At 39.2% G+C, this 27,364-nt stretch overlaps 1 protein-coding gene across 1 annotated transcript in view; it reads right to left on the bottom strand.

Moving 5' to 3' along the window:
- The window catches only part of CRACDL (CRACD like), a 142,793-nt gene that overhangs the window by 41,271 nt on the left and 74,158 nt on the right, over window positions 1–27,364 (bottom strand). Inside the window, 2 exon segments of the mRNA XM_077749246.1 lie at window positions 3,858–4,026; window positions 24,089–24,168. Coding sequence (XP_077605372.1) covers window positions 3,858–4,026; window positions 24,089–24,158 — 239 coding nt within the window. The 5' untranslated portion in view covers window positions 24,159–24,168.

The following is a 27,364-nucleotide window of genomic DNA, read 5'->3' as shown; positions in this document are numbered from 1 at the left end:
GAAGGCAGACTGGTGAAAGGAGAACCAGGCATAATTCTGCTTTTCCTGGAAAAACTGCATGTCAGAGAAATCAAGGAATTGATGAAGGAAAGGTCTCCCTCATGAAAAAATCCCAGCTAACACATGCAGAATGCCTGATAGGATTAGAAAAAACACCATTTTACAATAAAATAATGGATCTAGACAATGACCACAAGCAGGTGTTAAAACCACTATGTGACATTTTGTGGAGCTATCACACTGAGAGAGACCTCCTGAACCCACTGCTCAGTCTTACCATCATGAGAAGTGGGACAACCAGACAATACATGCCTCATGAGGTGATATGACAGTAAGTATTCAGTACCACCTTGAACCTAAATCTAATTAAATATCTAGATCTACCTAACACTTTGCAAGAGATTCAGAGACTATAAAAATGAGTTCTATCATACCAAGAGAAAGCAAATCTAGAATGTGGGATATTGGACTGAGAAAATTACCCTGCTTCTCCAACAGATCAATGACAAGAAACAAAGCAGGGTATTGGGGGAGGAGGAGGGAAAATCATTACACATCAAGAGGCTTAGAAAGCATAACAACACAGACACAATAAATAGGTGTCAGCCTTTTAAAACCACAGGGTCCCATGTGATTTGCCAGCATTAATGTATGTTGGCAAATGGAACTCTTTTGCCCACGGTGATGGACGATAAGTTGCTGTAGAGTCTAGAAGACTCTCAGAGGGGCTAAAGACTGCCCCTTTTTGTCCCTTACATAGTCAATTAATTTATAACAAAGCTGCCAAGAATATACAATGAAGAAAGGATAGTCTTGGATAGCCACAAGCAAAAGAATGAAACTAAACCCCTATTCTACCCCATAAAAAAAGAAACATGGATTAAAGACTTGCACATAAGACCTGAAACCATAAAACTCCTAGAAAAGTTACCACATAGGTAGTAAATTACCTTGACATTGTCATTGGCCATAATTTCTTGAATTTGACACCAAAAGCAAAGGCAACGAAAGCAAAAATAAAGAGACTGTATCAAATTTAAAAGTATCCGCACAGCAAAGGAAACCATCAACAAAATGAAAAGACAACCTACAGAATGGGAGAAAATATTTACAAATCATATATATGATAAGTGATTAATATCCAAAAAATATAAAGGGCTCATAGAACTCAATAGCAAGAAAAAACAACAACAATCGGATTCAAGAGGATTTAACTGTTTAACTAAGAGGAGTTAAACAGACATTTTTCCAAAGAAGACATGCAGATGGCCAACAGACACAATGAAAGATGCTCAACATCACTAATCATTCAGGAAATGCAAATCTCACACCCAGTAAAATGGCTATTACCAAAATGATGAGAGACAAATGTTGGCAAGAATGTGGAGAAAAGGGAACCCTTCCACACTGCTGGCGGGAAGAGAAGTTGGTGCAATCACTATGGAGAATAGCATGGAGGCTCCTCAAAAAATTAAAAATAGAACTACCAGAGGATCCACAGCTGGGTACTATCCAAAGAAAATGAAAATGGGGTCTTGAAGAGATATCTGCATTCCCATGTTCACTGTAGCATTATTCACAATAGCCAAAATATGGAACCCCAATGTCCATCAACAGATGAATGGAGAAAGAAGATGTAGTATACATGTGTGTGTCTACATATATGTACATAGGGTATTATTTAGTCATGAGAAAGAAGGACATCCTGTGATTTGTGATAACATGGATCAATACTGAGGGCATTATGCTAAGTGAAACAAGCAAGACAGAGAAAGACAATACCGTATGATCTCACTTATGTAGAATCTAAAAAAGTCAGACTCATAAGAACACATAGAGGATGGTGGTTACCAGGGGCTGCAGGGAGGGGGGAAATGGTACAAACTTCCAGTTATAAGATGAAGAAGTTAGGGAGATCTACAGCATAGTTTGTACATTGCAGTTATAGTTAAGACTATTGTATCATACGCTTGAAAATTATTAAAAGAGTAGATCTTAAATGTTCCCGCCTCAATAAATAAGTAGTCATTAGGTAATGTGATGCAGGTATTAGCGGTATGGTGGTAGTCATTTTTTAATATGTATGTGTATTAAATCAATACATTATCTGCCTTAAACTTCCACAATGTTACACATCAATTATCTTTCAATAAAGCTGGGGGGAAATAGATCTTGTCTCATCCTCTGATGAGTGTTCTCTAAAAACACTGTACTTCCCAGGCTTCATCAGATGCCACCCCTAAGCCTCCTATCCTAGCATCACTCCAGCGAACTTTTACCAGTAACTGAGGACCTGGCTCTTATGGGAACATAAAGATAGAAGGGAGACTGTCCCCATTTTCCAGGGGCTCCAGTGACAAAGAGGAGACACACAAGTGGACAGGTCATTTATCACACAAACACACACACGTATGCACACACCCTGCTCGCCTCTCTGCTGTGTTCCTGTTCCCTGGATGGCGGGCCACTGTGTGTTCTGGTTAAGAGACCAGACAGGATATGGGTCGGGAGAGTGTCATAATTTCCCTGGGGCTGGCCCAGTGAAGACATTTATAATTAGAAATATGATCATGACAACATCTTGCTTCCCAAGAATATAGAGCACCCTGCCTAATAAAATGTGTGTACATACAGCCCTTCCTTGGTAGTCTTCATAGAGTGCTATGTGGGTTCACCCCGCTCCCTGCTAGCACAGGAAAAACAGAAACAAAAACAAAAACCTTGAAAGAAAAACCTTCAATCTTTCCTCTTCAGTCATTTGGTGCCACCAAGTGGTCAGTGTAATTTCTACTCCTCTAAAAACAGGCAAGGAATTAAGGTGTATTATGCTAAGCGAAATAAGTCAGTATGAGAAAGACAAATATATGATTTCATTCGTATGTGGAATTTAAGAAACACAACAGATGAACATAGGGGAAGGGAAAGAAAAATAAAATACAAACAGAGAGGGAGGCAAGCCATAAGAGATTCTTAAATACAGAGAACAAACTGAGGGTTGCTGGAGAGGAGATAGATAGGTGTGTGTGTGTGGGGGGGGGTGTGGGCTAAATGGGTGATGGCTATAAAGGACACTTGTTGGGATGAGCACTGGGTGCTGTTACTTGTAAGTAAAGAATCACTAAATTCTACTCCTGAAACCATTATTACACCATATGTTAATTAACTTGGATTTAAATAAATTTATTTTAAAGTTTGCATGGCAACAAATCTTCCCCCCACCCTTTTACTCACAGAAATAACTGCTGAAAGGATGTGTATTATAATTATATTTTGATAAAGTACAAGTTCTAAAAATAAGGACTTCTTCACTAGATTTCCCCAAATTTTCATACTCATTGGTTCTGTTGTATCTAACAATACTTTTGGATGATTTTCTAAGACTGAACAGAAGAAGCCTTCCCTCCACCCCTCTCTCCTTCTAATGGAGAATTTTTAAGTCATATAAAATCATGGCATATATCCTAATCTTGCCACTTTCAGCTGCAGGACAATGCACAAGTTCTCCAAAATTTCTCTAAAGCTTGGTTTGCTCATTTCTAAAGTGACCAATCTGACCTCTTCTCCCACAGTGGTTGCAGACATCTAATAAATACAGCACCTGGGACACAGCAGGTACCCGTTCATGTTTCCCCCTTTCTCCATCCCTACGTAAGAAAAGACAGAAAATACAACTTCCCTGGAAAAGCCTCCAGTGGAATTCCCTTGGAAGGAAGTACACTCAGAAATCCAGCGAGTTTCCAAGACCATGAGACAGAGTATTTGGGTCCTCCTATCCTCCCCCAAATATCATATGACAAATATCATATGATTTCATTGACTGGGGCACACATGCCGGAAGGATGGACAAGGCAACTTACTCGAGCTCATCCTCTGAGTCATAGCCCACTGGCCCTGACTCAATGGCAATGACCTCACTCTTCGCCTGACTTTGTTTCCAGGTGCTATTTCCTGTGGAAGACGGTGATTCCTTTCTCTTCTTCTTCCCAAATAACTTCTTAAATGTTTTGAACTTGGACTTTTTCTTCCCTGTGAGGAAATAACGCTTGTGAGTACTTATGAAGCATGTGGAAGGTGTGCACCAGAGAAGGGCACAGAGCAATATTTCTGTGTGTCAATTATGCACTCCCGGAAAGTTCTTGTACCACACAGAGGTCAGGAACTACACAGAGTACCATTTTTGCACACCCAAAAACAATCCTGATTTGTTTACTTTATACATTTCATAAGAGAGCCTAGAAAGCTCTGGAGCATGATCACTGAATCAAACCACAAGCAATCTCTCTCTCCTTCCTGCCTTCCTTATTTTTTTTAAACTGATCTTTCACCTTCTTGGTTAAATTTATTCTTCAAGAATTTATTTTTTATCATAGAGAGAGAGAGAGAGAGAGAGCAAGAATGTGAGGGAGGAAGAGGAGCAGAGGAAGAGAGAATCTTAAGCAAGCTCCATGTTCAAGCATGGAGCCTGATGCGGGGCTCAATCCCACAACCCTGGGATCATGACCCAAGCTGAAATCAAGAGCCGGATGCTTGACCAACGAAGCCACTCAGGTGCCCCTAGTTTATTGTTTTTGATGTAACCACTCTTATTTCTATTACCACACATTTGTTTTGCCCATTCTTGAATTCACATAGCACATACTATATTGTATGCATGGAATCATATAGTATATACTCTTGGGTCTAGCTCCTTTCATTTCATGAACTGCTTCTGAATTTTGCATTGATGATGCATGTATTAGTAGTATGCATTCTTATTTTAATTGCTGAGTAATATTCCACTGTACAAACAAAAGCAAGTTTTAATATCTAATATATACATAGCCAAAAGCAAAAAAAATCCTGGTAAGGTAAAGGCCATGTGATAACCCATATTATTTTTTCCAAAATAGCGTTCAACTGCTTCATTTAGCATAAACATGCATGCCAGAGACAATCGGAGGAGGCCCAGCCTCCTGGTGCTCACTGGGGTGCCCGATGCCAGGAGGAGCTAACAAGTGTGGGTGAAAAAACACATCAAATTGCGGTGGAAGCACTGAGCCCCACTCTGCCCTGTTTCCTGGATTGTCAGAATTTATGACACTTTGAAACATTTCGTGATCTCTTCTCTGAAGCCTCCTTTAGTCTCACCCACAAACTCTACTGATAATCTCCAGGATCCTGTGACATCACATTAGCAGCTCAGGACTCTTCATTCCTTTCCTTCTGAATATTTGTGAGAACTAACAACAAAAAGATGCAATATCAGGGATCACCAGGGTACTGTCTAGTATATCCTGAACATTTTATTCAGTTTGAATAAAACTGGAACAGTTTATTAGTTTGATAAGTAAACAATTTTGTGAGCTGAATTCCTTGTTTAAAATACCCCCCTGCCCCACCAGCATCTTTACATTTATATGAATGTTCCCTTGGGAAGTTTACATGATCTTGCCTTAGTGTGCAGAACGACTTAGGATTACTCTAGCTGGAGTCTGTACTACCTTAAGGGGAGCAGACCCCTACCCAAAGGGAAATCAGTCCTACATGTAGCGGAGTTTTCTTAACTTCTAGTGGAAGTTTCCTTGCCTTAATAATCACATAATGCTTATGTTGTTAACTGATGGTTCTCAATGACAGTTTATGATCTGGAAAGACTCTTAGAGTTTTCTGCATTTGCCAGGATACCATCTGGCCTTTGTCTAGTTGACAAGTAGGTTTGCATCCCTGAAGGTCTGAATATCCAGTGCAGCCTTACTACCCTATGCAGTCAAAGATGGTGTTTCCAGGTTAAAAAGAGTGGCTACAAAGATCCAGAAGGTCACTGCTGAACACTCTTGTCTGAACTGCAATGGTTGGTTAGTCAGCCATCAAACTGGGGCCTGTTCATGTTAGGTTTATCCACTGCTAGGCTGTTTAATTCAGTTTCTCTAATGGGGTACAGGAACTATTTAGATTTTCTACTACTTGATTCAGCCTTATGAAGCTATGTTTTTCCAGGAATTTGCCTATTTTTTTCTAAATTTTCTAATTGGCATATAGTTATTAATAGTATCCTTGTATTGTTTTAGCATCCACACCAACTGTAAAAAAGCCCCCTTCCTCAGCTCTGATATTGTTTGTGCCTATTTTTCCTTGATGAGTTTAATGAGAGGTCAACATTATTTGCTTTTTTAAAAAAGGTGCTTTGTTAATTCTCTCTACTGCATGTTTATTTTTTGTGGTGTCAATTTATGTTCTTACTCTTTCCTTCCTCCTACTGTCTTCACATACTGTGCCTTCTTTTTACACTTCTTGAGATGAATACTTAGCTAATTACTTTTAGGCTTTTTTTTTTTTTAAATAATAAACACATTTAAGGCAATACATCTCCTCCTAAACCTCTTTTAGCTGCATCCCATGTTTTATTTTCACTGTTGTTTGACTGAAATATTTTCTAAATCCCATTATATTACCTTCTTAGACCTAGAGTTATTTAGGAAAGTAGATCTTTTTTTCTCTTTCAGAGTTTATTGTCAGGTTGGTTTCCATATAAAACCCAGTGCTCATCCCAACAAGTGCCCTCCTCCATGCCCATCACCTTCCTTCCCCTCTCCCCCAACCCCACCAGCCCTCAGTTTGCTCTCAGCATTCAAGAGTCTCTCACCGTTTGCCTCCCTCCCTCTCCCCTATTTTCCCCCTTCTCCTCCCCATGGTCCTCCATTAAGTTTCTCCTAATCCACCTATAAGTGAAAACATATGTTATCTATCTTTCTCTGCCTGACTTATTTCACTCAGCATAACAACCTCAAGTTCCATCCATATGGCTACAAATGGCCAGATTTCATTCTTTCTCACTGCCATGTAGTATTCCACTGTAAACCACATCTTCTTGATTCATTCATCAGTTGATGGACACTTAAGTTCTTTCCATGATTTGGTTATTGTTGAAAGTGCTGCTATGAACATTGGGGTACACATGCCCCTATGCATCAGCACTCCTGAATCTCCTGGGTAAATTCCTAGCAGTGCTATTGCTGGGTCATAGGGAATTTCTACTGTTAATTTTTTGAGGAACCTCCACACTGTTTTCCAGAGGGGCTGCACCAGTTTACATTCCTACCAATAATGTAGGAGGGTGCCCATTTCTCCACATCCTCGCCAGCATCTATAGTCTCCTGATTTGTTCATTTTAGCCACTCTGACTGGCGTGAGGTGGTATCTCAGTGTGGTTTTGATCTGCATTTCCCTGATGATGAGGGACGCTGAGTATCATTTCATGTGTCTATTGGCCATCTGGAGGTCCTCTTTGGAGAAGTGTCTGTTCATGTCTTCTGACCATTTCTTCACTGGATTATTTGTTTTTTAGGTGTGGATTTTGGTGAGTTCCTTATAGACTGTGGATACTAGCCCTTTGTCTGATACGTCATTTACAACTATCTTTTCCCATTCTGTCGGTTGCCTATTAGTTTTATCGATTGGTTCCTTTGCTGTGCAGAAGCTTTTTATCTTAACGAGGTCCCAATAGTTCATTTTTGCTCTTGATTCCCTTGATTTGGGGATGTGTCAAGTAAGAAACTGCTGCGGTTGAGGTCACGGAGGTTGTTTCCTGCTTTCTCCTCTAGGGTTTTGATGGTTTCCTGTCTCACGTTCAGGTCCTTTATCCATTTTGAGTTTATTTTTGTGTATGGTGTGAGAAAATGTTCTAGTTTCACTCTTCTGCATGTTGCTGTCCAGTTCTCCCAGCACCATCTGCTAAAGAGACTGTCTTTTTTCCATTGGATATTCTTTCCTGCTTTGTCAAAGATTAGTTGGCCATACATTTGTGGGTCCAATTCTGAGTTCTCTGTTCTATTCCAATGGTCTATGTGTCTGTTTTTGTGATAATACCATACTGCCTTGATGATTATAGCTTTGTAGTAGACGCTAAAGTCTGGGATGGTTTTGGTTTTCTTCTTCAATATTACTTTGGCTATTCGGGGTCTTGTATGGTTCCATACAAATTTTAGGACAGTTTGTTCTAGCTTTGAGAAGAATGCTGGTGCAATTTTGGTTTGGATTGCATTGAATGTGTAGATTGCTTTCGGTAATAACAACATTTTAACAATATTATTCTTCTGACNTCTGCTAAAGAGACTGTCTTTTTTCCATTGGATATTCTTTCCTGCTTTGTCAAAGATTAGTTGGCCATACATTTGTGGGTCCAATTCTGAGTTCTCTGTTCTATTCCAATGGTCTATGTGTCTGTTTTTGTGATAATACCATACTGCCTTGATGATTATAGCTTTGTAGTAGACGCTAAAGTCTGGGATGGTTTTGGTTTTCTTCTTCAATATTACTTTGGCTATTCGGGGTCTTGTATGGTTCCATACAAATTTTAGGACAGTTTGTTCTAGCTTTGAGAAGAATGCTGGTGCAATTTTGGTTTGGATTGCATTGAATGTGTAGATTGCTTTCGGTAATAACAACATTTTAACAATATTATTCTTCTGACCCATTAGCATGGAATGCTTTTCCATTTCTTTGTGTCTTCTTCAATTTCCTTNGGAGGTTGTTTCCTGCTTTCTCCTCTAGGGTTTTGATGGTTTCCTGTCTCACGTTCAGGTCCTTTATCCATTTTGAGTTTATTTTTGTGTATGGTGTGAGAAAATGTTCTAGTTTCACTCTTCTGCATGTTGCTGTCCAGTTCTCCCAGCACCATCTGCTAAAGAGACTGTCTTTTTTCCATTGGATATTCTTTCCTGCTTTGTCAAAGATTAGTTGGCCATACATTTGTGGGTCCAATTCTGAGTTCTCTGTTCTATTCCAATGGTCTATGTGTCTGTTTTTGTGATAATACCATACTGCCTTGATGATTATAGCTTTGTAGTAGACGCTAAAGTCTGGGATGGTTTTGGTTTTCTTCTTCAATATTACTTTGGCTATTCGGGGTCTTGTATGGTTCCATACAAATTTTAGGACAGTTTGTTCTAGCTTTGAGAAGAATGCTGGTGCAATTTTGGTTTGGATTGCATTGAATGTGTAGATTGCTTTCGGTAATAACAACATTTTAACAATATTATTCTTCTGACCCATTAGCATGGAATGCTTTTCCATTTCTTTGTGTCTTCTTCAATTTCCTTCATAAGTTTTCTATAATTTTCATCATACAGATCTCTTATATCTTTGGTTAGGCTTATTCCTAGGTATTTTATGTTTTTTTGTGGAATTCTGAATGGGATCAGTTTCTTGATTTCTCTTTCTGTTGTTTCATTGTTGGTGTATAAAAATGCAACCAATTTCTGTACATTGATTTTGTACCCTGCAACTTTGCTGAAATCATAGATCAGTTCTAGTGGGCTTCTGGTGGAGTCTGTTGGGTTTTTATGTAGAGTATAATGTCATCTGCAAAGAGTGAAAGTTTGACTTCTTCTTTGCCAATTCTGATGCCTTTTATTTCCTTTTGTTGTCTGATTGCTGATGCTAGGACTTCCAGCACTATGTTAAACAACAGTGGTGATGGGGCACCTGGGTGGCTCAGTTGGTTAAGTATCAGACTTTGGCTCAGGTCATGATCTCACAGTTCGCGAGTTCAAGCCCCACATCAGGCTCTGTGCTGACAGCTCAGAGCCTGGAGCCTGCTTCAGATTCTGTGTCTCCCTCTCTTTCACCCTACCCTCCCTCTCAAAAATAAACATTAAAAAAAAAACAAAACAGTGGTGAGAGTGGACATCCCTGTCTTGTTCCTAATCTCAGGGGGAAAGCTCTCAGTTTTCCCCATTGAGGATGATGTTAGCTGAGGGCTTCTCATAAATAGCTTTTATGATGTTTAAGTAAGTTTCTTCTATCCCGACTTTCTCGAGGGTCCTTATTAAGAAAGAATGCTGTAGCATGGAGGAGGGCACTTGTGGGGATGAGCACTGGGTATTACATGGAAACCAACTTGACAATAAACTATTTAAAAAAAAGAAAGAAAGAAAGGATGCTGTATTTTGTCAAATGCTTTTTCTGCATCTCTCGACAGGATCATATGGTTTTTATCTTTTCTTTTGTTAATGTGATGTATCACATTGATTGATCTGCGAGTATTGAACCAGCCCTGTAACCCAGGAATGAACCCCACTTCATCATGCTCGATAATTCTTTTTATGTGCTGTTGGATTCAATTTGCAAGTATCTTGTTAAGGATTTTGGCATCCATATTCATCAAGGATATTGGCCTGTAGTTCTCTTTTTTGGCTGGGTCTCTGTCTGGCTTGGGAATCAAAGTGATGCTGGCTTCGTAGAATGTACCAGAAGTTTTCCTTCCATTTCTATTTTTTTGGAATAGCTTGAGAAGAATGGGTATTAATTCTGATTTAAATGTCTGGTAGAATTCCCCAGGGAAGCCACCTGGCCCAGGGCTCTTATTTGTTGGGAGATTTTTGATAACTGATTGGATTTCTTCACTAGTTATGGGTCTGTTCAGATTTTCTGTCTCTTCCCATGTGAATTTTGGTAGTATGTGTGTGGTTAGGAATTTGTCCATTTCTTCTAAGTTGTCCAGTTTGCTGGCATATAATTTTACATATTATTCCCTGCTAAGTGTTTGTATTTCTGAGGGGTTGGTTGTAATTAATCCATTTTCATTCATGATTTTATCTATTTGGGTATTCTCTCTTTTCTTTTTGAGAAGCCTGGCTAGAGGTTTATCAATTTTATTTTTTCAAAAAAACAACTCTTGGTTTCATTGATCTGTTCAACTGTTTTTTTAGATTCTATATTGTTTATTTCTGCCCTGATTTTTATTATTCCTCTTCTCCTACTGAGTTTGGGTTGTACCTGTTGCTCTCCTTCTAGTTCCTTTAGGTGTGCTGTTAGATTTTGTATTTACGCTTTTTCTAATTTCTTGAAATAGGCCTGGAATCCAATATACTTTCCTCTTAGGATCTCCTTTGCCGCATCCCATAGAGTTTTGGATTANGTCAAGTTTCAGTAGATAGGATTGTAACTACTCTGATAGGTCTCCCTTTGTATGTCAGGGCCCTTTTATCCCTAGCTGCTTTCAGAATTCTCTCTTTGTCCTCATATTTTGCCAGTTTCACTGTGATATGTCATGTTGAAGATCAATTCAAGTTATGTCTAAAGGGAGTTCTCTGTGCCTCTTGCATTTCAATGTCTGTCTCTTTCCCCAGATTGGGGAAGTTCTCAACTATAATTTGTTCAAGGACTCCTTCAGCACCTTTCCCTCTCTCTTCCTCTTCTGGAATTCCTATGATAGGGGTATTATTTCATTTGATTGTATCACTCAGCTCTCGAACCCTCCTTTCGTGTTCCTGGATCAATTTATCTCTTTTTTCTTCGCTTCCTCTTTTTCTATAATTGTATCTTCTAATTCACCTGTTCTCTCTGCCTCCTCAGTCCGTGCATTGGACACCTCCATTTTATTATGCATCTCATTTATAGTATTTTTTTAATTCATCACAACTATTTTTAAACTCCATAGTCTTTGTAGCAATAGCTTCTCTGGTGTCCTCCATGCCTTTTTCAAGCCCAGCGATTAATTTTATGACTATTGTTGTAAATTCTTGTTTAGTTACGTTGCTTGTATCTGTTTTGAGCAGTTCTTTAGCTGTCATTTCTTCCTGGAATTTCTTTAGAGGAGAGTTCTTCCATTTCTTCATTTTGGCTAGCTTTCTGTCTCTTGTTAGTTTTAAAAGCTTGTTATGCACTCTGCACTTGCGAGTACTGCTGTATAAAAAAGGCTCTTTGAATGTCCAGGGCCTGTCCGTTCAGGAAGTGTTCTTTGAATGGTGTCTCTTGGTCTCTCTTTTTGAGACTTTGGTTATTTTATTTCCCTACTCATGGTGGTATTTGGGACTCTCCACCATGTGTACTTTGGCTTGTTTCTTGAGGTAGCCCTGGAAAGGAAAACAGACAGACAAACACACAGGGAACAAAGGCACTCAAACGCATAGACAAATCCAACAAACAAGCAAACCGAAAGGGAAAAAGAAAAAGAAAAGGAAGAAAAGAACAAAGAAAAAACCCCAAAAGACAAAGCACAGTCTAAAAGCATAAAACTAGAATTCCCAGCAGGGCGTATGCAGTGCTGAGGGAAGAGCATATACAAAGAGAGAAATGACAGGATGGGGAGAAAGTGAAATTGGACAATGACCAGGCAGAGAGACTAAGAGGCTTAATTCAGAGAAAAAAAGAGGAGAATATGGTAGGAGGCAAGGAGAAAGAAATGAAGATAATGTTACTCAGAGAAACTATATAGTCTGATTACTCCAGAGAGAGAGAGATAGAAAGGTAGTGGTGAAGGTGTAGAATATACATCTAGAGAATGGATTCAATGTGACTGTTTAAGCAAACCAGTGACCAGAGTGCCCAGTTCAGCAGAGGGGAGGGATAGGAATGAGACAAGGGAAAATATATCTGAATAGAAAGAATTGATCTAGAATTAATCATGGCAGTGCATCCATGTTGGTCTTGCCCTGGGCTCTGGTAAAAAAAAAAAAAAAAAAAAGCAGCTCTCTAGCAGGGATGGGCGTGGTTTGGGGTAGGGAGGTCTTAGCCTCCACTCTGGTCCCACAGGCCACCTCCTGAGGTCCTGCCTTGGTGGTTGTGGGGAGAAAAACGGCAGCTCCGCAGTCCCTTCTCAAACCAAGCATTGCAAATCACTCTTTTGAGTCTGATCTCCCTGTACCTTGGGCTTAGCCAAGGTGGGCCGTGTTCTATGTCCCAAGCCCCACCTGGTTTTCAGGTCTTAGTCTGCGTCCTTTATTGATACCACCTGAAATACAATCCTGCAGGCCGGGCCGCTTCCCTGCCTGGGATGGAGCCGGGTGTGTGGCGGAGCAGTTTCTTCTGGCGCTGCCTGGGACTGGGGAACTCAGCCCAAAGTCAGCACCACAGCTAGAAATAGGATCACTCTCTGTCCCGAGGTGAGGTTTTTCTCTTCTCCAGGGACAGTTCTATGAGCAATTTCAGCCACTCTTTCTCTTCCCCTGGACTCTCCGAGGCTCCCCATGAAGGGGGTTCCCTCCCCTCCCACTGAGTCTCCAGTCCTGGCTCTTTTTTATCTTTCCCAGTTCGCAGTCACGCACCTATGAGGTTGTTTTCTTAGTGGACTCTGTCTCTTTTCCTCCCAAATTCCTGCGGTTCAGTGTCCTATGGCTTCAGGCCTTCTCTGTTTGAGATATTGGGACGAGCGAAATGTACAGAGCTCCCTACTTCTCCGCCATCTTGCCTCCCTCTCTAGGAAAGTAGATCCTAATTTCCAAGCACTTAGAGATTTTCTTATTATCTTTCTGTTACTGATTTCCAGCTTAAGTGTACTGTGGTCAGAGAATTGCTCTATATGATCTGAAACCACTCAAATTTGTTGAGATTTGCTTCATGGCTTTTACCATAAATTTGTAAATGTTTCCAGTGTGCTTGAAAATCATGTATTTCTGCTAATGTTCTATACATGTCAATTAGGACAAGGACTTTTTCTTTTTGTGTTGTCCAAATACATTTCATCCTTACTAATTTAAAATACATTTTTTCTATCAATTACTGATGGAGATGTATTAAAAATAACCCACTCTTGGGGTCCTGGGTGGCTCAGTTGGTTAGACATCTGACCCTTGATTTTGGCTCAGGTCAGGATCTCACATTTGTGAGACTGAGCCCCATTGTCGGCCTCCACTCTGGACTTGGAACTTGCTTAAGACTCTTTCTCAACCTCTTCCTCTACCCTTCCTCTGCTCATACTCTTTCAAACAAACAAACAAACAATTCTGATTGCAGATTTTATTCATTTTTATTCAATTTCTTGACATCAATTTTATGTCAATTTCTCCTCCATAACTTTTAATATTACAATGGTGTAGAGAAAGATACAATTATTATCTTGCTGGGAAACTGAACCTTTTGTGAAATGGCCCTCTTTATATCTTTTTAAAAAAATTTTTTTAAAGGTTTTATTTATTTCTGAGAGAGAGAGAGAGAGAGAGAGAGAGACAGCGACGGCGGGAGCAGGGGAGGGTCAGAGAGGGAGACACAGAATCCGAAACAGGCTCCATGCTCCAAGCTGGCTGTCAGCACAGAGCCCTACACGGGGCTCAAACCCACAAACCATGAGATCATGACCTGAGCCAAAGTCGGATGCCCAACTGACTGAGCCACCCAGGCACCCCTTTACATCTTTAGTGATGCCTTATGGCTTAAATATTATTTTGACTGCTATTAATGCATCTATCTAGCTTCCTTTTTCCTAGTGTTTATAAGATACATGTTTTTCTATCCTTTTACTTTCAACTCTTCTGAATCCTTATATTTTTGGACTTAGAGTCGTAGAAACCCAATCTGATGATCTTTAATGTCTAACTGGAACAATTAATTTAATTAGCCTTATACTTACTGTAATTACTGATACGTTAATAAAAACAAGTCTACATCTTATGTGCTTTTTCTTAATCTCCTTTCTTGTGGTCCTTTGGATTACTGGACTTAAAAATTATTCTGTTCTTCCCACTGTTAAGTTTGTAAGCTGTGTCTTCAATATCTGTTTTTTCAGTAACTATCCTAGAAATCATACTATGCATTCTATTATGGGACAAAACAAGGAACTTAGAATACTTTAATCCTATTTATATGTCCCATTTTGTTTTCATTTTTTAAAAACCTCAAAAGATATCCTTCCATGTTCATCCAGATATGTTTCTCAGTTTCCTTGCTCAGCATTCCTTCTTGTATTCCAGACATTCCATCTAGGACAATTTTCCTTTAGAATCTGCTTTGGAGAGGGTCTACTGACGACAAATTCAGTTTTTGTTTGTCTGAAAAAGGCTTTATATTTCCTTCATTTCTAAAATATATTTTTCCTAGGTATGATTTTCTAGGTTGACAGTTACTTTTTCAAAGTTATTCTTTCAATAATAGTGAAAATATTATTTCACTGTTTTATTGTTTCTGTTGTGTGGTTGAGAAGTCAATCATCAGCTTTTTGCTCCTTTGAAGATAATATTTTTTCTCAGACTGATTTTTCATTTTGTCTTTGATTTTCTATACTTTCACTCTGTATGGATTTTCCTTTTATGTATCCTTCTTGGGGTTTATTCAGTTTCGTGAATCTGTTGATTTGGTCATCTTTTTTTTTTTTTTTTATTTCTAGGAGACAGAGAGAGAGACAGTGTGAGCAGGGGAGGGTCAGAGAGAGAGGGAGACACAGACTCTGAAATAGGCTCCAGGCTCTGAGCTGGCAGTCAGCACAGAGCCCGATGCGGGGCTCGAACCCACGAACTGCGAGATCATGACCTAAGCGAAAGTCAGACGCTCAGCTGACTAAGCCACCCAGACGCCCCAAGGGTCATCTTTTTTAAAATCAAGAAGATTCTCTGCTAATCTCCCCTCCCTTGAGACTGCTCAAATGTACATTACATCCTTTCACTTATCTCTATGCCTCTTCTCTTCTGTATCTCCCATCATTTTATGGTTCTATGCTACAAACTGTATACTTTCTTTTTTTTTATTTTAATTTTTAATTTCTACATGCTAAATGGGGCTCAAACTCACAACCCTGAGATCAAGAGTTCCATGTTCCACCCCCCAAGCCAGCCAGGCACTCCTTTTCTGTCTACTTTCTTATGATTTCTCTGTCCTGAGCTGATATAATCTACTGTTAAACTCATCCAATGAATTTCTAATTGTAACAGTTATTCTTATTTCTTTTTTTAAATAATTTTTTAAAGTTTTATTTATTTTAAGAGACAGAGAGAGCAGAGGAGTGGCAGAGAGAGAGGGAGAGAGCGAATCCCAGGCAGGTTCCAGGCTGTCAGCGTGGAGCCCAATGCAGGGCTCGAACTCACAAAACATGAGATCATGACCTGAGCTGAAACCAAGAGTCAGATGCTTAACCGACTAAGCCACCCAGGCACCCCTAGTTTTTCTTTTTCTAAAAAAATCCATTTGATGTTTTTCAAATCTGGGATATAACTTTTTAAGTTATTTTAAAAATTACAAGTAAAATTTACTTTTTGTACACATAGAGCTGCATAATGACCTCAAGATATAGAACTATACCATCACCCCTCATGCTGCCCTTTTGTAACCAAACCCTTCACTGTCTTTAACACCTGGGAACCACTGATGTCTCCTCTGTTCCTATAGTTTTGTCTTTTCTAGAATGGCATACAGGTTGATTCATACAGTATGTGTCCTTTTGATTCTGGCTTCTTTCATTCAGCACAGTGCATTAGAGACTTATTCATGTTGTTATGTCAAGCAGTAAGTTTGTTCCTTATTACTGCCGAACCCTATTCCATTGTAGGGAAGTACCACTTTATTTAAACATCGAGCAGTTGAAGGACATTTGGATTCATTGCAGTTTGGGGCAATTATGAATAAAGCTGTTATGGGTTTCTGTGTAAACAGAAATTTTCATTTCTCTTAGCCAAATACCTAGGAGCAGGATCACTTGGTCACAGAGTAAGTGTATGTTTAATTTTATAAGAAATTATTGAAATATTTTTGAAAGTGGCTGTACCATGTTGCATTCCCAACAGCAATATGAGAGTCCCAGCAGCCCTCATCCTCCAGCACTTGCTATTGTTGGATGTGCTGTTTTTGCTTTGCCATTCTAATAGGTGTACAAAGTAGCTCACTGTAGTTTTAACTTGGATTAACTAATGGCTACAGATATTGAGCACTTTTTCATGAGCTTATTTGCCATCTGCATTGTATCTTCTGAGGTAAAGCATCCTTTAAAACCTTTGCCTATTTTTTATTTGGGTTGTTTTCCTATTGTTGAATTTTGAGAGTTCTAAATACAAGTCAAAGGTGATTTATAAATATTTCTTCCCAGCCTCAGACTTGTCTTTGAGTTTTCTTTCTCTCTCTCTTTTTCTTTCTTTCTTTTTATTTTGTTTTTGAGAGAGAGAGAGAGACAATGTATGGGTAGGGGAGAAGGGTAGAGGCAGAGGGGGAGAGAGAGAATCTTAAGCAGGCTCCATGCTCAACATGGAACCCAAAGTGGGGCTTGATCCCACAACCCTGGGATCAGGACCTGAGTTGAAACCAAGAGTCAGATACTCAACTGAATGAGCCACTCAGGTGTCTCTGTCTTTTCATTTTCTTTCTTTCTTTTTTATTTTTGTAGTATGTTTTAATGTTTATTTATTTTTGAGAGAGAGAGAGAGAGAGAGAAATACAGAGCACGAGTGGGGAAGGGGCAGAGAGAGAGGGAGATACAGAATCTGAAGCAAGTCTTTTCATTTTCTTAACGGGGTCTTTCAGAGAGAAAAAGTTTTAAATTGTACTTTAGTCCAATGTAGGGATTGAGGTGTCCTATCTAAGAACTCTTACATAATTCCAGGTCACAAATATTTTCTGTTTTCTTTGAAAGGTTTCATAGTGCTGCATTTATGCCTTTGATATATTTTAAATTCATATTTGTATCATCTGTGAAGTACAAGTCAAAGTTTTTGTTTTTGTTTTTTTTTTTACATTGGATGTTACATTTGTTGAAAAGACCATCCTCTTTCCCTTGAATCACTTTTGCATCTTTGTCAAAGACCAACTGACCACATTTGTATGGGTTGATTTTTGGACTCTGTTCTAGCTCTACATGTCCATTCTTTCATCAGTATTACCACACTTGGCTTTGTTATTGTAGCTTACAAGTAAGTCTTGAAATCAGGTAATGTGAGACCCCCAATTTTGTTCTTCTTCAAAACTGTTTTCACTATTCTGGTTATTTTGCTTTTTCATGTAAATTTTGGAATCAGTTGGTCAATGATGAAAAAATATCCTGCTGGGATTATGACTGTTTCATCTTTTCTATTCCTTCTCCTCCTCATCCCTGCCAGGTTATTTCAAAGCAAATCCTCCCAGATACTATTATCACTTTATCTATATGGTTTGGTTTCTTCCTAAATAAAAAAATCTCTGATTTTTCATGGAAATTAAATAAATGATCACTGGTCAGTATTCTTGCTGTAGATCACTGGTCTGGGTCCAGCCTTCCACAGAAGACATAGCAACAGTATATTCTACCCCATGTGTACTAACACACCATTCTGCAGCTCAGCTGGGGGAGAACTGACATTTTAGCAACACTGAGTCTTCCAATCTATAAATGTAGTTTTAGTCCGTTCAGGCTGCTATAATAATGTACTATAGACTGGGTGCCTTATGAGTAACAGAAATTCATTGCTCACTCTTCTGGAAGCTAGAAGTTTGAGATCTGGGAGGCAGGCACCATGGTGGGCTTCTGTTGGGGTTCTTTCACAGGCTGCTGATTGCAACTTCCTGCTGTGTCCTCAAGTGGCAGAAAGAAAGCAAGTACCTCTCTGGTCTCTTCTGATAAGGGCACTAATTCCATTCATGAGGGTTCCACCCTCATGGCCTAATTACCTCCTAAAGGCCCCGCCCTCCTAATATCTTCACAGGGTGGTATTAGGATTTTAACATGAATTTGGGGACACAAATATTCAGTCCACAACACAGAATATATCACTCCATGTATTTAGGTCTTTGTTGACCTAGGTCTTTCTTTAAACAATTTTTTTCCAGTATATAGATCTTGCATACATTTTGTTAGATATATACCTGAGTTCTTTTTATTTGTGCTATTATAAATTGTACTTTTAAAAATTTCAATTTTACAACTGTTCACTGCTAGTTACACAGAAATACAATTGATATTTGTATACTGACACTGTATCTTGTAATCTTGCTAAACTTGCTTAAGAGATCTAAGTACTTTTTTGATAATTTGTATAATCATGTCATCTGCAAATAAAGACAGTTTTATTTTTTCCTTCTATCTGTATCCCTTTTATTTGTCTTCCTCAGAGCACTGGCTGAGTGTTATGACACTTTTCATAGTTCCCTGTTCCTTCCAAATATTTTCAAACGTTCTTTAATTATCTTTAAACTTACTATGCACAACTGTTTTATAGCATATGTTTGATAATTCTGGTATTTGATGCTTTTGTGTATCTTTTGTGTTTCTCTTGTTTCTGCTGTGTAGTTTCTTATTAATTTTTTTTTAAAAAAAATTTATCCATTTATTTTGAGAGAGACAGAGACACTGTGATTTGGGGAGGGGCAGAGAGAGAGGGAGAGAAAGAATCCCAAGCAGACTCTGCGCTGCCAGGGCAGAGCCTGATGTGGGGCGCGAATTCACAAACTGCAAGATCATGACCTGGGCTAAAACCAGGAGTCAGACACTTAACCGACTGAACCACCCAGGCACCCCGTTTCTCCTGTGTATCAGTTTGTTAGGGCTGCTGTAACAAAATAGCACAAACTGAGCAGCTTACACAACAGAGGTATACTGTCTGTCAGATCTGGAGGCTAGGAGTTTGAGATTAAGGTGTTACTGGCATGGTTGCTTCCTGCAAAGGGCCATGACAGAGACATCTATTCCATCCTCTCTAACTCCTGGTGGTTTGCTGACAAGTTTTGACATTCCGTGGCCTGTAGATGCTATCACCCTGATATGACTTCATCTTCATATGGTGTTCTTCTTGTGTGCATGCCTATGTCCATATCTCCCCTTTTGATAATGGCATCAGTCATAGTAGATTAGAGGCCTTACATGCTCCAGTATGACCCTGTCTTAACTAATTAGATCTGCAATGACCCAATCTCCATATAAGTCATATACTGAGGTACCAGGGATTAGGATTTCAATATATGACTTTTGGGGAGACACAATTAAACCTAGAACATGTTGGTTCTCATTCATGGTGCCCTGTGGCTTTATATATCTGGTTATCACTGACTGTTTGTCGTGGAACTTTTTGAAAATATTATTTTCTGTAGTATTTTGAAGTCTAGGTAGAAGGCACCTTTCTTCAGAAAAGAATGGCTGATTCGACAAGGTGCCTATAGTCATATCCACTTTAGGAATACTATTAGCCAAATTCAAGGGTTGAGATTCTCTAAATTACCTAAGTGATACAAACTCAATTTACAAGTCTATAAAGAGGTCATTTACCTCTGATTCACACTTACTCAGATTTTATTGTTCCTTGGGTTCCCACTTTATAGTCAAGAGGGTCTTCTGTGAGACAGCCCACCTTGTACAGACATGTACTTTGATATCTGACCCTTTCTCTCATCTACCACTCCATGAAGACATGAAAATAAAATTCAAAATTTCCAAGATTGGTAAATGATCTGAGGGCAGAAGTGCTTCTGTGATCACTTATCCCTCGATTACCAAATTCTCTTTCAAGTCTGGCTGTCTTATTTCTTACTTTTAAAAAGATTTTTAAGGGGATGAGCACTGGGTGTTACATGGAAACCAACTTGACAATAAACTATTTTTTAAAAAAGATTTTTAAGAATGGTCTTATTTAGAATTTTTTCTCATTTTATTTTTTCTTCATCATGATAAGTGTACTCTTTCATCCCCACCCCCTATATCCCCCAGCCCCTCCCTCTCTCACTCTCCCTTTGGTAAATATCAATTTGTTCTCTATATTTAAGGGTCTGATTTTTGGTTTGTCTCTCTCTTTTTTTCTCCCTTGCTCATTTGTATAGTTAATTAAATTCCACAAATGAATGAGGTCATACGGTTATTTGTCTTTTCCTGACTTAGGACACTTAGTATTATACTCTCTAGCTGTATCCATGTTGTTGCAAATGGCAAGATTCCATTTTTTAAAAAAATTTTAATGTTTATTTTTGAGAGAGAGAGAGATAGAGTGCGAGCAGTGGAAGGATAGAGAGAAAGGGAGACACAGAATTCAAAGCAGGCTCCAGGCTCTGAGCTGTCAGCACAGAACCTGATGTAGGGCTCGAACTCATGAACTGTGAGATCATGACCTGAGCCAAAGCCTGACACTTAACCAACTAAGCCACCCAGGCGCACCATTCATTTTTATGGCTGAAAAACATTCCACTGTGTGTATGTACCACTTTTCTTCATCCACTCATCTATTGATGAACACTTAAGTTGCTTCCATAGCTTGTCTATTGCAAATAATGCTACAATGAACATAGAGGTGTGTGTATCCCTTTGAATTAGTGTTTTTCTATTTTGGGGGTAAATGCCCAGTAGTGTGATTCCTGGATTGTAGGACAGTTCTATTTTTAATTTTTTGAGGATCCTCCATACTGTTTTCCAAAATGGCTGCACCAATTTGCATTCTCCACCAACAATGCAAGAAGATTCTTTTTCCTCCACATCTTCACCAATACCTGTTGTTTCTTGTGTTGTTGATTTTAGCCATTCTGGCAGGTGTGAAGTGATATCTCATTGTAGTTTTGGTTGGTATTTTCTTGATGACAAGTAATGTTGGGCATTTTTTCATGTGTCTGTTGGCCATCTGTATGTCTTCTTTAGAGAAATATCTGTTCGTGTCTTCTGGCCACTTTTTAACTGGATTATTTGTTTTTTGAATATTGATTTGTATCACTTCTTTACATATTTTGGATATTAATCTTTTATCAGATATGTCATTTGCAAATATCTTCTCCCATTCAGTAGGCTGCCTTTCAGTTTTGTTGACTGTTTTCTTTGCTGTGCAGAAACTTTTATTTTGATGTAGTATCAATAGTTCATTTTTGCTTTTATTTCCCTTGCCTCAGGAGACATTTCTAGAAACATGTCAGAGAGATTACTGCTTATTCTTTCTTTAAGAATTTTTATGGCTTCAGGCCTCACATTTAGGTCCTTAATTCATTTTGAGTTTTTTTTTTTTTTCACTTTTATGACTTTTTTTAGTTTATCTTTGTATATGTGAAAGAAAATGGTCCAGGTTCATTCTTTTGCATGTGGCTATCCAGTCTGCCCAACATCATTTGTTGAAGCTTATCTAGAATTTTAAATTTTAAATGGGAAGGGGTTGATCTGAATAACTTAACTTACTATTGTTCAGAGAAAAGAATATTTAATTTCTCTCTTTCTTTTTAAAAACTGATTCTAGGGGCATCTGGGTGGCTCAGTAGTTTAAGAGTCTGACTTGGCTCAGGTCATGATCTTGTAGTCAGTGAATTCGAGCCCCATGGTGGGCTCTGTGCTGACATCTCAGAGCCTGAAGTATGCTTTGGTTTCTGTGTCTCCCTCTCTCTCTGCCCCTCCCCCATTCATACTCTGTCTCTCTCTCAAAAGTAAAATAAACATTAAAAAATAATTTATAAAAGGGGCACCAAGGTGGCTCAGTTGGCTAAGTGTCCAACTTCAGCTCAGGTCATGATCTCACGGTTCATGGGTTCAAACCCCACATCAGTCTCTGTGCTGACAGCTCATAGCCTGGAGACTGCTTTGGATTCTGTGTTTCCCTCTCTCTCTTCCCCTCCCCCTCACACTTTGTCTCTGTCTCTCAAAAATGAATAAATGTTAAAAAAATGTTTTTAAAACCTGGGGTGCCTGGGTGGCTCAGTCGGTTGGGCGTCCAACTTCAGCTCAGGTCATGATCTCACGGTTCATGGGTTCGAGTCCTGCGTTGAGCTCTGTGCTGACAGCTCAGAGCCTGGAGCCTGCTTCAGATTCTGTGATTCCCTCTCTCTCTGACCCCCACACCCTCACTCATGCTGTCTCTGTCAGAAATTAATAAAACATTAAAAAAAATTTTTTAAACCTGATTCTTCACAATAACCTCCATAACCATCCCAAACTAGCATTTATGGAGGTTGTTTCAGACTAATGACTAATTAAATACTTCTTCAAAAAGGTATTTTTCTGTTTAAAATCAGAAATAATTCAGTATCCTTCATTACGAGAAATTCTGAAATTCCATTTTCTGTCTCAGGGTTTTTATTTTTTTAATTTGTATTTGAGAGAGAGACAGAATGAGACAGAGTGGGAGAGAGGGGCAGAGGGGCAGGGAAAGAATCCTAAGCAGGCTTCATGCTCAGCAAAGAGCATGACATGAGGCTCAATCTCACAAACCTGGAATCAAGACCTAAGCCCGCAAGCTTCACCTAAGCCAAAATCAAGAGCCAGATGTTCAACTGACTGAACCACCCAGGCACCCCCATAAGAGTTAATTTTTAAAACCTCACCTTGTATTTGGGCTTATTTGGTGTCTATCAAAATGTGACAGAAGAAAAGTAATTCTAATATGGAATAATAAGGAAAATCCTGTAGCATACGAAATAGAATCTTTAATGGAATTAGTATTTGAAGCTAAGGGTTAGCATCTAGGATTTAATATTATTAGAAGCTGTTCCCAGTAGAGTACATCAAAGAAAACCACTACTAGCATTTTACCCTTATTTTTTTATTTTTATTTTTTAGCATTTTAACTTTAAACAAGAGAATGATAGGGAACTAAGAAAAAGGAATGTTGTGGGGAGACCAAATTTTTTAAGGTCAATTTTACAATTCTGTCTAGACAAATAGCAATCTATGGAAAACAGTGAACCAATCACATAATCAGGTAAGTCTTAGAACATGTAATGAGATAATGACTCATGGGCCTGTAATTTAGCTTGGCAGGGAGTATAGGACTGGTCTCTGAAGGAGAATCAAAGCCATGAAAAAGAGAGACCAAAGGCTCTGTCTTAATAATATTATTTCTTCTGCATGATCAGGCCATCCCGTGCTTTTCCCAACCTCCTACTGATCCTTTGGCTGTTGTGGGGTGATAAATGACTCCATTGCATTGTTCCTCCTTGTTTTCTTTTTTTTTTTTAATTTTTTTAAAATGTTTTTTTAATTTATTTCTAGCAGAGAGAGAGAGACGGCGTGAGCAGGGGAGGGTCAGAGAGAGAGGGAGTCACAGACTCAGAAACAGGCTCCAGGCTCTGAGCTGGCAGTCAGCACAGAGCCCGACGCGGGGCTCAAACCCACGAACCACGAGATCATGACCTAAGTGAAAGTCGGACCCTTAACCAACTAAGCCACCAGGTGCCCCTGTTCCTCCTTGTTTTCAAGTCAACCAAACATGGGGATGGATTTGCCTCCAGGAATGAGGAATATGATTTTAAAATCCCCCCAGGTTTGACAGAGAAGCAAAGGAGTACTGCTCTGAAGTGGCCTTAAATAATCCAGATGTGCTCTTCAGTCATTGTGAGGGGCATGGGGGTATCTGGACACACTGTGAACTGAACCCCCAACCCCCACTATCCACACACAGAACCCCAGGGGCTTGGCTCTATCAGCCCTTCTCCCTGCCCCGCAACCCAACATGGGTTCTTCTCAGGGCAGGGGAAGTGAGGGCCTTACCTGTGCTGTCCTCCCCAAGGCCTTCTGCAGCTTCTCGAAGCTTAATGTCCATCACCCTCGTGGAAATCATATCCAGTTCACTAAAATCAAAAGGAAATTCATGTTAAAAGAGACATGCTTAACGAAAGTCAACAATGAGTAAAATGGTTTTGGTGACTGCTTTTTGCCCAGGACCTTGTCTGCACACACCCCACCAAAGACAGATTCCAGGGCAGAGTACAGGATGGTATAGGCCCAAACCATGCCCACAGCTCAAGATTAGGAGCCACATAGATCACTGATCAGAGTTTACGGAAAACAGTTCACTGGAAAAAATGCTTGACCAAACTATACAATGCAGATTTGATTACTTTCTTTCAAAAAAGTTTTTTCAGAAACTGTTTTTTTTTTCATGGGTGAAACAGATAAAGGAGATTAAGAGTACACTTATGGTAAGCATTGAGCAATGTAGAGAAATGTTGAATCATTATATTGTAACCTGAAACTAATATAACTCTGTATATTAGCTATATGTTGGCGTGTTTTTCTCTTGTTCACTGTAAGAAGTCTGATAGATACAGAGAATGAAAATCATCCATAATCCCACCTTAACCAAGATAACTCCAATTAATGTTTTAATTTCCTTCCAATATTTTTGTCTACGCAGATATGTGTGTACATCCACACATACACCTTGTTAGCAAGACTGACTTCCTGGTTTTCTTATATCACATCATTAAAATTCTTCAGAAGTGTTACTGTAATGGCTATATATACAGTATTTCCATATAAAGTTGCAACATCATCATTGATTTACATTGAGTTTCTTTTCTGAATTTTTTATTATGAGAAATCTCAAACAGATACAAAAATACAGAGAATATATAATGAACTTAACATATTGTCACTCTTGTTTCATTTTTACACCTTCTCCCCCTCCCACTCCCACAAGGTTATTTCAAAACAAATCATCCCAGATATTATTTTCATTTCATCCATATAGTTCCATGGTTTCTTTCTAAATTAAAAAGCTCTGACTCTTCATGGAAATAAAATTCAAACTATGTCCCTGCCTCTTTCATAGTTGACTTCAAAACAGTGTCCTCTACCCCACACATACTAACTCACCATTTACACGGAAAGCTATTTCTTATTGTCAGTTACTATGAATCCTCAGACTTTTATCTGACCAATTAACATTTGCCACTTGTACACAGCACATAATGGGAAATGATGGGAGAAATACAAAGAAAATATTTAACAGAGCAAAGGACACATTGGTTTTTACCAGAGTTAATAATAATCCCAAAATGTTCATCTTCTGACCAGCCAAATTCTTAAAAAGGTGAACAAAGCTCCACTGGCTTTGTTTCTTAGATTGCGTAGAATTTGGTTTCCTCAAAAAAATCTGGTCAACAGAATGAAAGGAAAAAATCCCACATGATCATCTCAATGGATCCAGGAAAAATATCTGACAAAATTCAACACCCTTTCATGATAAAACTACTAAAAAAAAACAAAACCCTAGGAACAGAAAGAAACTCAACATAACGAAGGCCGCATGTGACAAACCCACAATGAATATCATCCTCTACAGCAAAAAACTGAAAGCTTTTCCTCTACGATCAGGAACAAGAGAAGAGTGCCTGCTCTCACCATTTCCATTCGACACAGTACTAGAAGTTCTAGCCAGAGAGATTAGGCAAGAAAAAGAACTAGAAACCATCCAAATTGAAAAGGAAGATATAAAGTTATGTCTGTTCACAGATGATATGATCTTATGTGTAGAAAACCCTGAACATANGGTGTTATGTGGAAACTAATCTGACAATGAACTATTTGTAAAAAAAAAAAAAAAACCAACCCTGAACAAAAACAAAAAACTGTTAGAACAAACGAATTCAGCGACGTTGCAGGACACAAAGTGAACACACAAAAATCAGTCGTTTCTGTGAATGGACAATGAACAACCTGAAAAGGAAATTAAGAAAACAATTCTATTTATAATAGCATCAAGAAGAGCAAACTACTCAGGAATAAACTTAACCAAATAGATGAAAGACTTGTACACTAAAAACTATATAAAGTTGCTGAATGAAATTAAAGAACATAGCAAAAAAAAAAAAAAATGGAAAGACGTCTCATGCTCATGGATTGAAAGACTTAATTGTTATGATGTCCCCAAAGCAGTCTACAGATGCAGTGCAACCCCTAGCGAACTTCCTGATCCCATTGTTTCCTGCTGTTCTCTGATATTATGGTGGGAGCAGCGGTAAGAAGCTACCATGGCATTTGAAAGAAGAGGCATCAGAAAAGGAAAATCAGGAAAATGTTAAAAAGTCATAAGGAAAGTGAAAATGGTAGCAGTTGGGTAAGAGTAACCAACTACTACCCTGGACTGGAAAGTATAAGAGCAAGAGCTTTCTACTGACTGAATTTGGAGTTAACCACAACAATCGTAATTAACTATCAACTATGTAGTATATTATTTGAGTTACTTCATTTAATCCCCAGGAATCTTTAGTATCCACATTTTGGGATTGAGAACATATATTAAAAAAGTATATTAACTGGTTCAAAGTAGCAAAGCAGAGATACCAACCTGTATACTCGTGTGACTATCTGTCCGGCATTGGCAGGCACTTTTGAGGACAGGGGACACAGAGATAGATGAGATCAACGTGCTCCCTGCCTGTTGCGGGGTGCTCACTCCACTGAAGGAGAGAGTCCTAAGCTGTCCTCAGAAGACAGCCCCTCAGACGGGCTTACGGGAAGCCAGGGAATCCAAAGGACATGAATCTCCTCCTGAAATGGCTCTGCCTGTCAAGCAGCCCCGTGCAGGAACATGCCAGGGCCCAGAAGCTAAAGGGGCCCCAGGAGACTAACCACTGGTCCTAGTTTGAGAGAAAGGGGTTTGAGGTTGTCATTTTATGTCTACTGTCACTCTTAAGAAGTCATGATGTGCAGTTCTATGTGTGAGTGTGTGCACATGCCCCATGGGTTGGGGTACAGAAGGGTGCCACATCCCACCTAGTGTGGAGCAGATCTAGATGCTCACACTTGCTTCTGCCTGGCTTGAATGACGTGGCTGTGGCTGTGATGAAGTGACACAGGGCAGAGGTTCAGGAGTAGATGGGAGGGGAGAGGCCCAAGAGAATGGTCCAGTCCTCCCCCTGTAAGGCACATCCTGGTGGGGCCCAGATGCAGAGAGCACCACCAGATGCCAAGGCTGCTAATGGACTCACAGAGGCAAATGTCACCCCACAGATGAAGGTATCACATGGGCATTGGGCTCAC

This window comes from Crocuta crocuta, unplaced genomic scaffold (genome assembly GCF_008692635.1).
Source record: "Crocuta crocuta isolate KB4526 unplaced genomic scaffold, BGI_CrCroc_1.0 scaffold118, whole genome shotgun sequence".
Lineage (NCBI taxonomy): Eukaryota > Metazoa > Chordata > Mammalia > Carnivora > Hyaenidae > Crocuta > Crocuta crocuta.
This window is presented reverse-complemented; position numbering and strand designations above follow the sequence as displayed.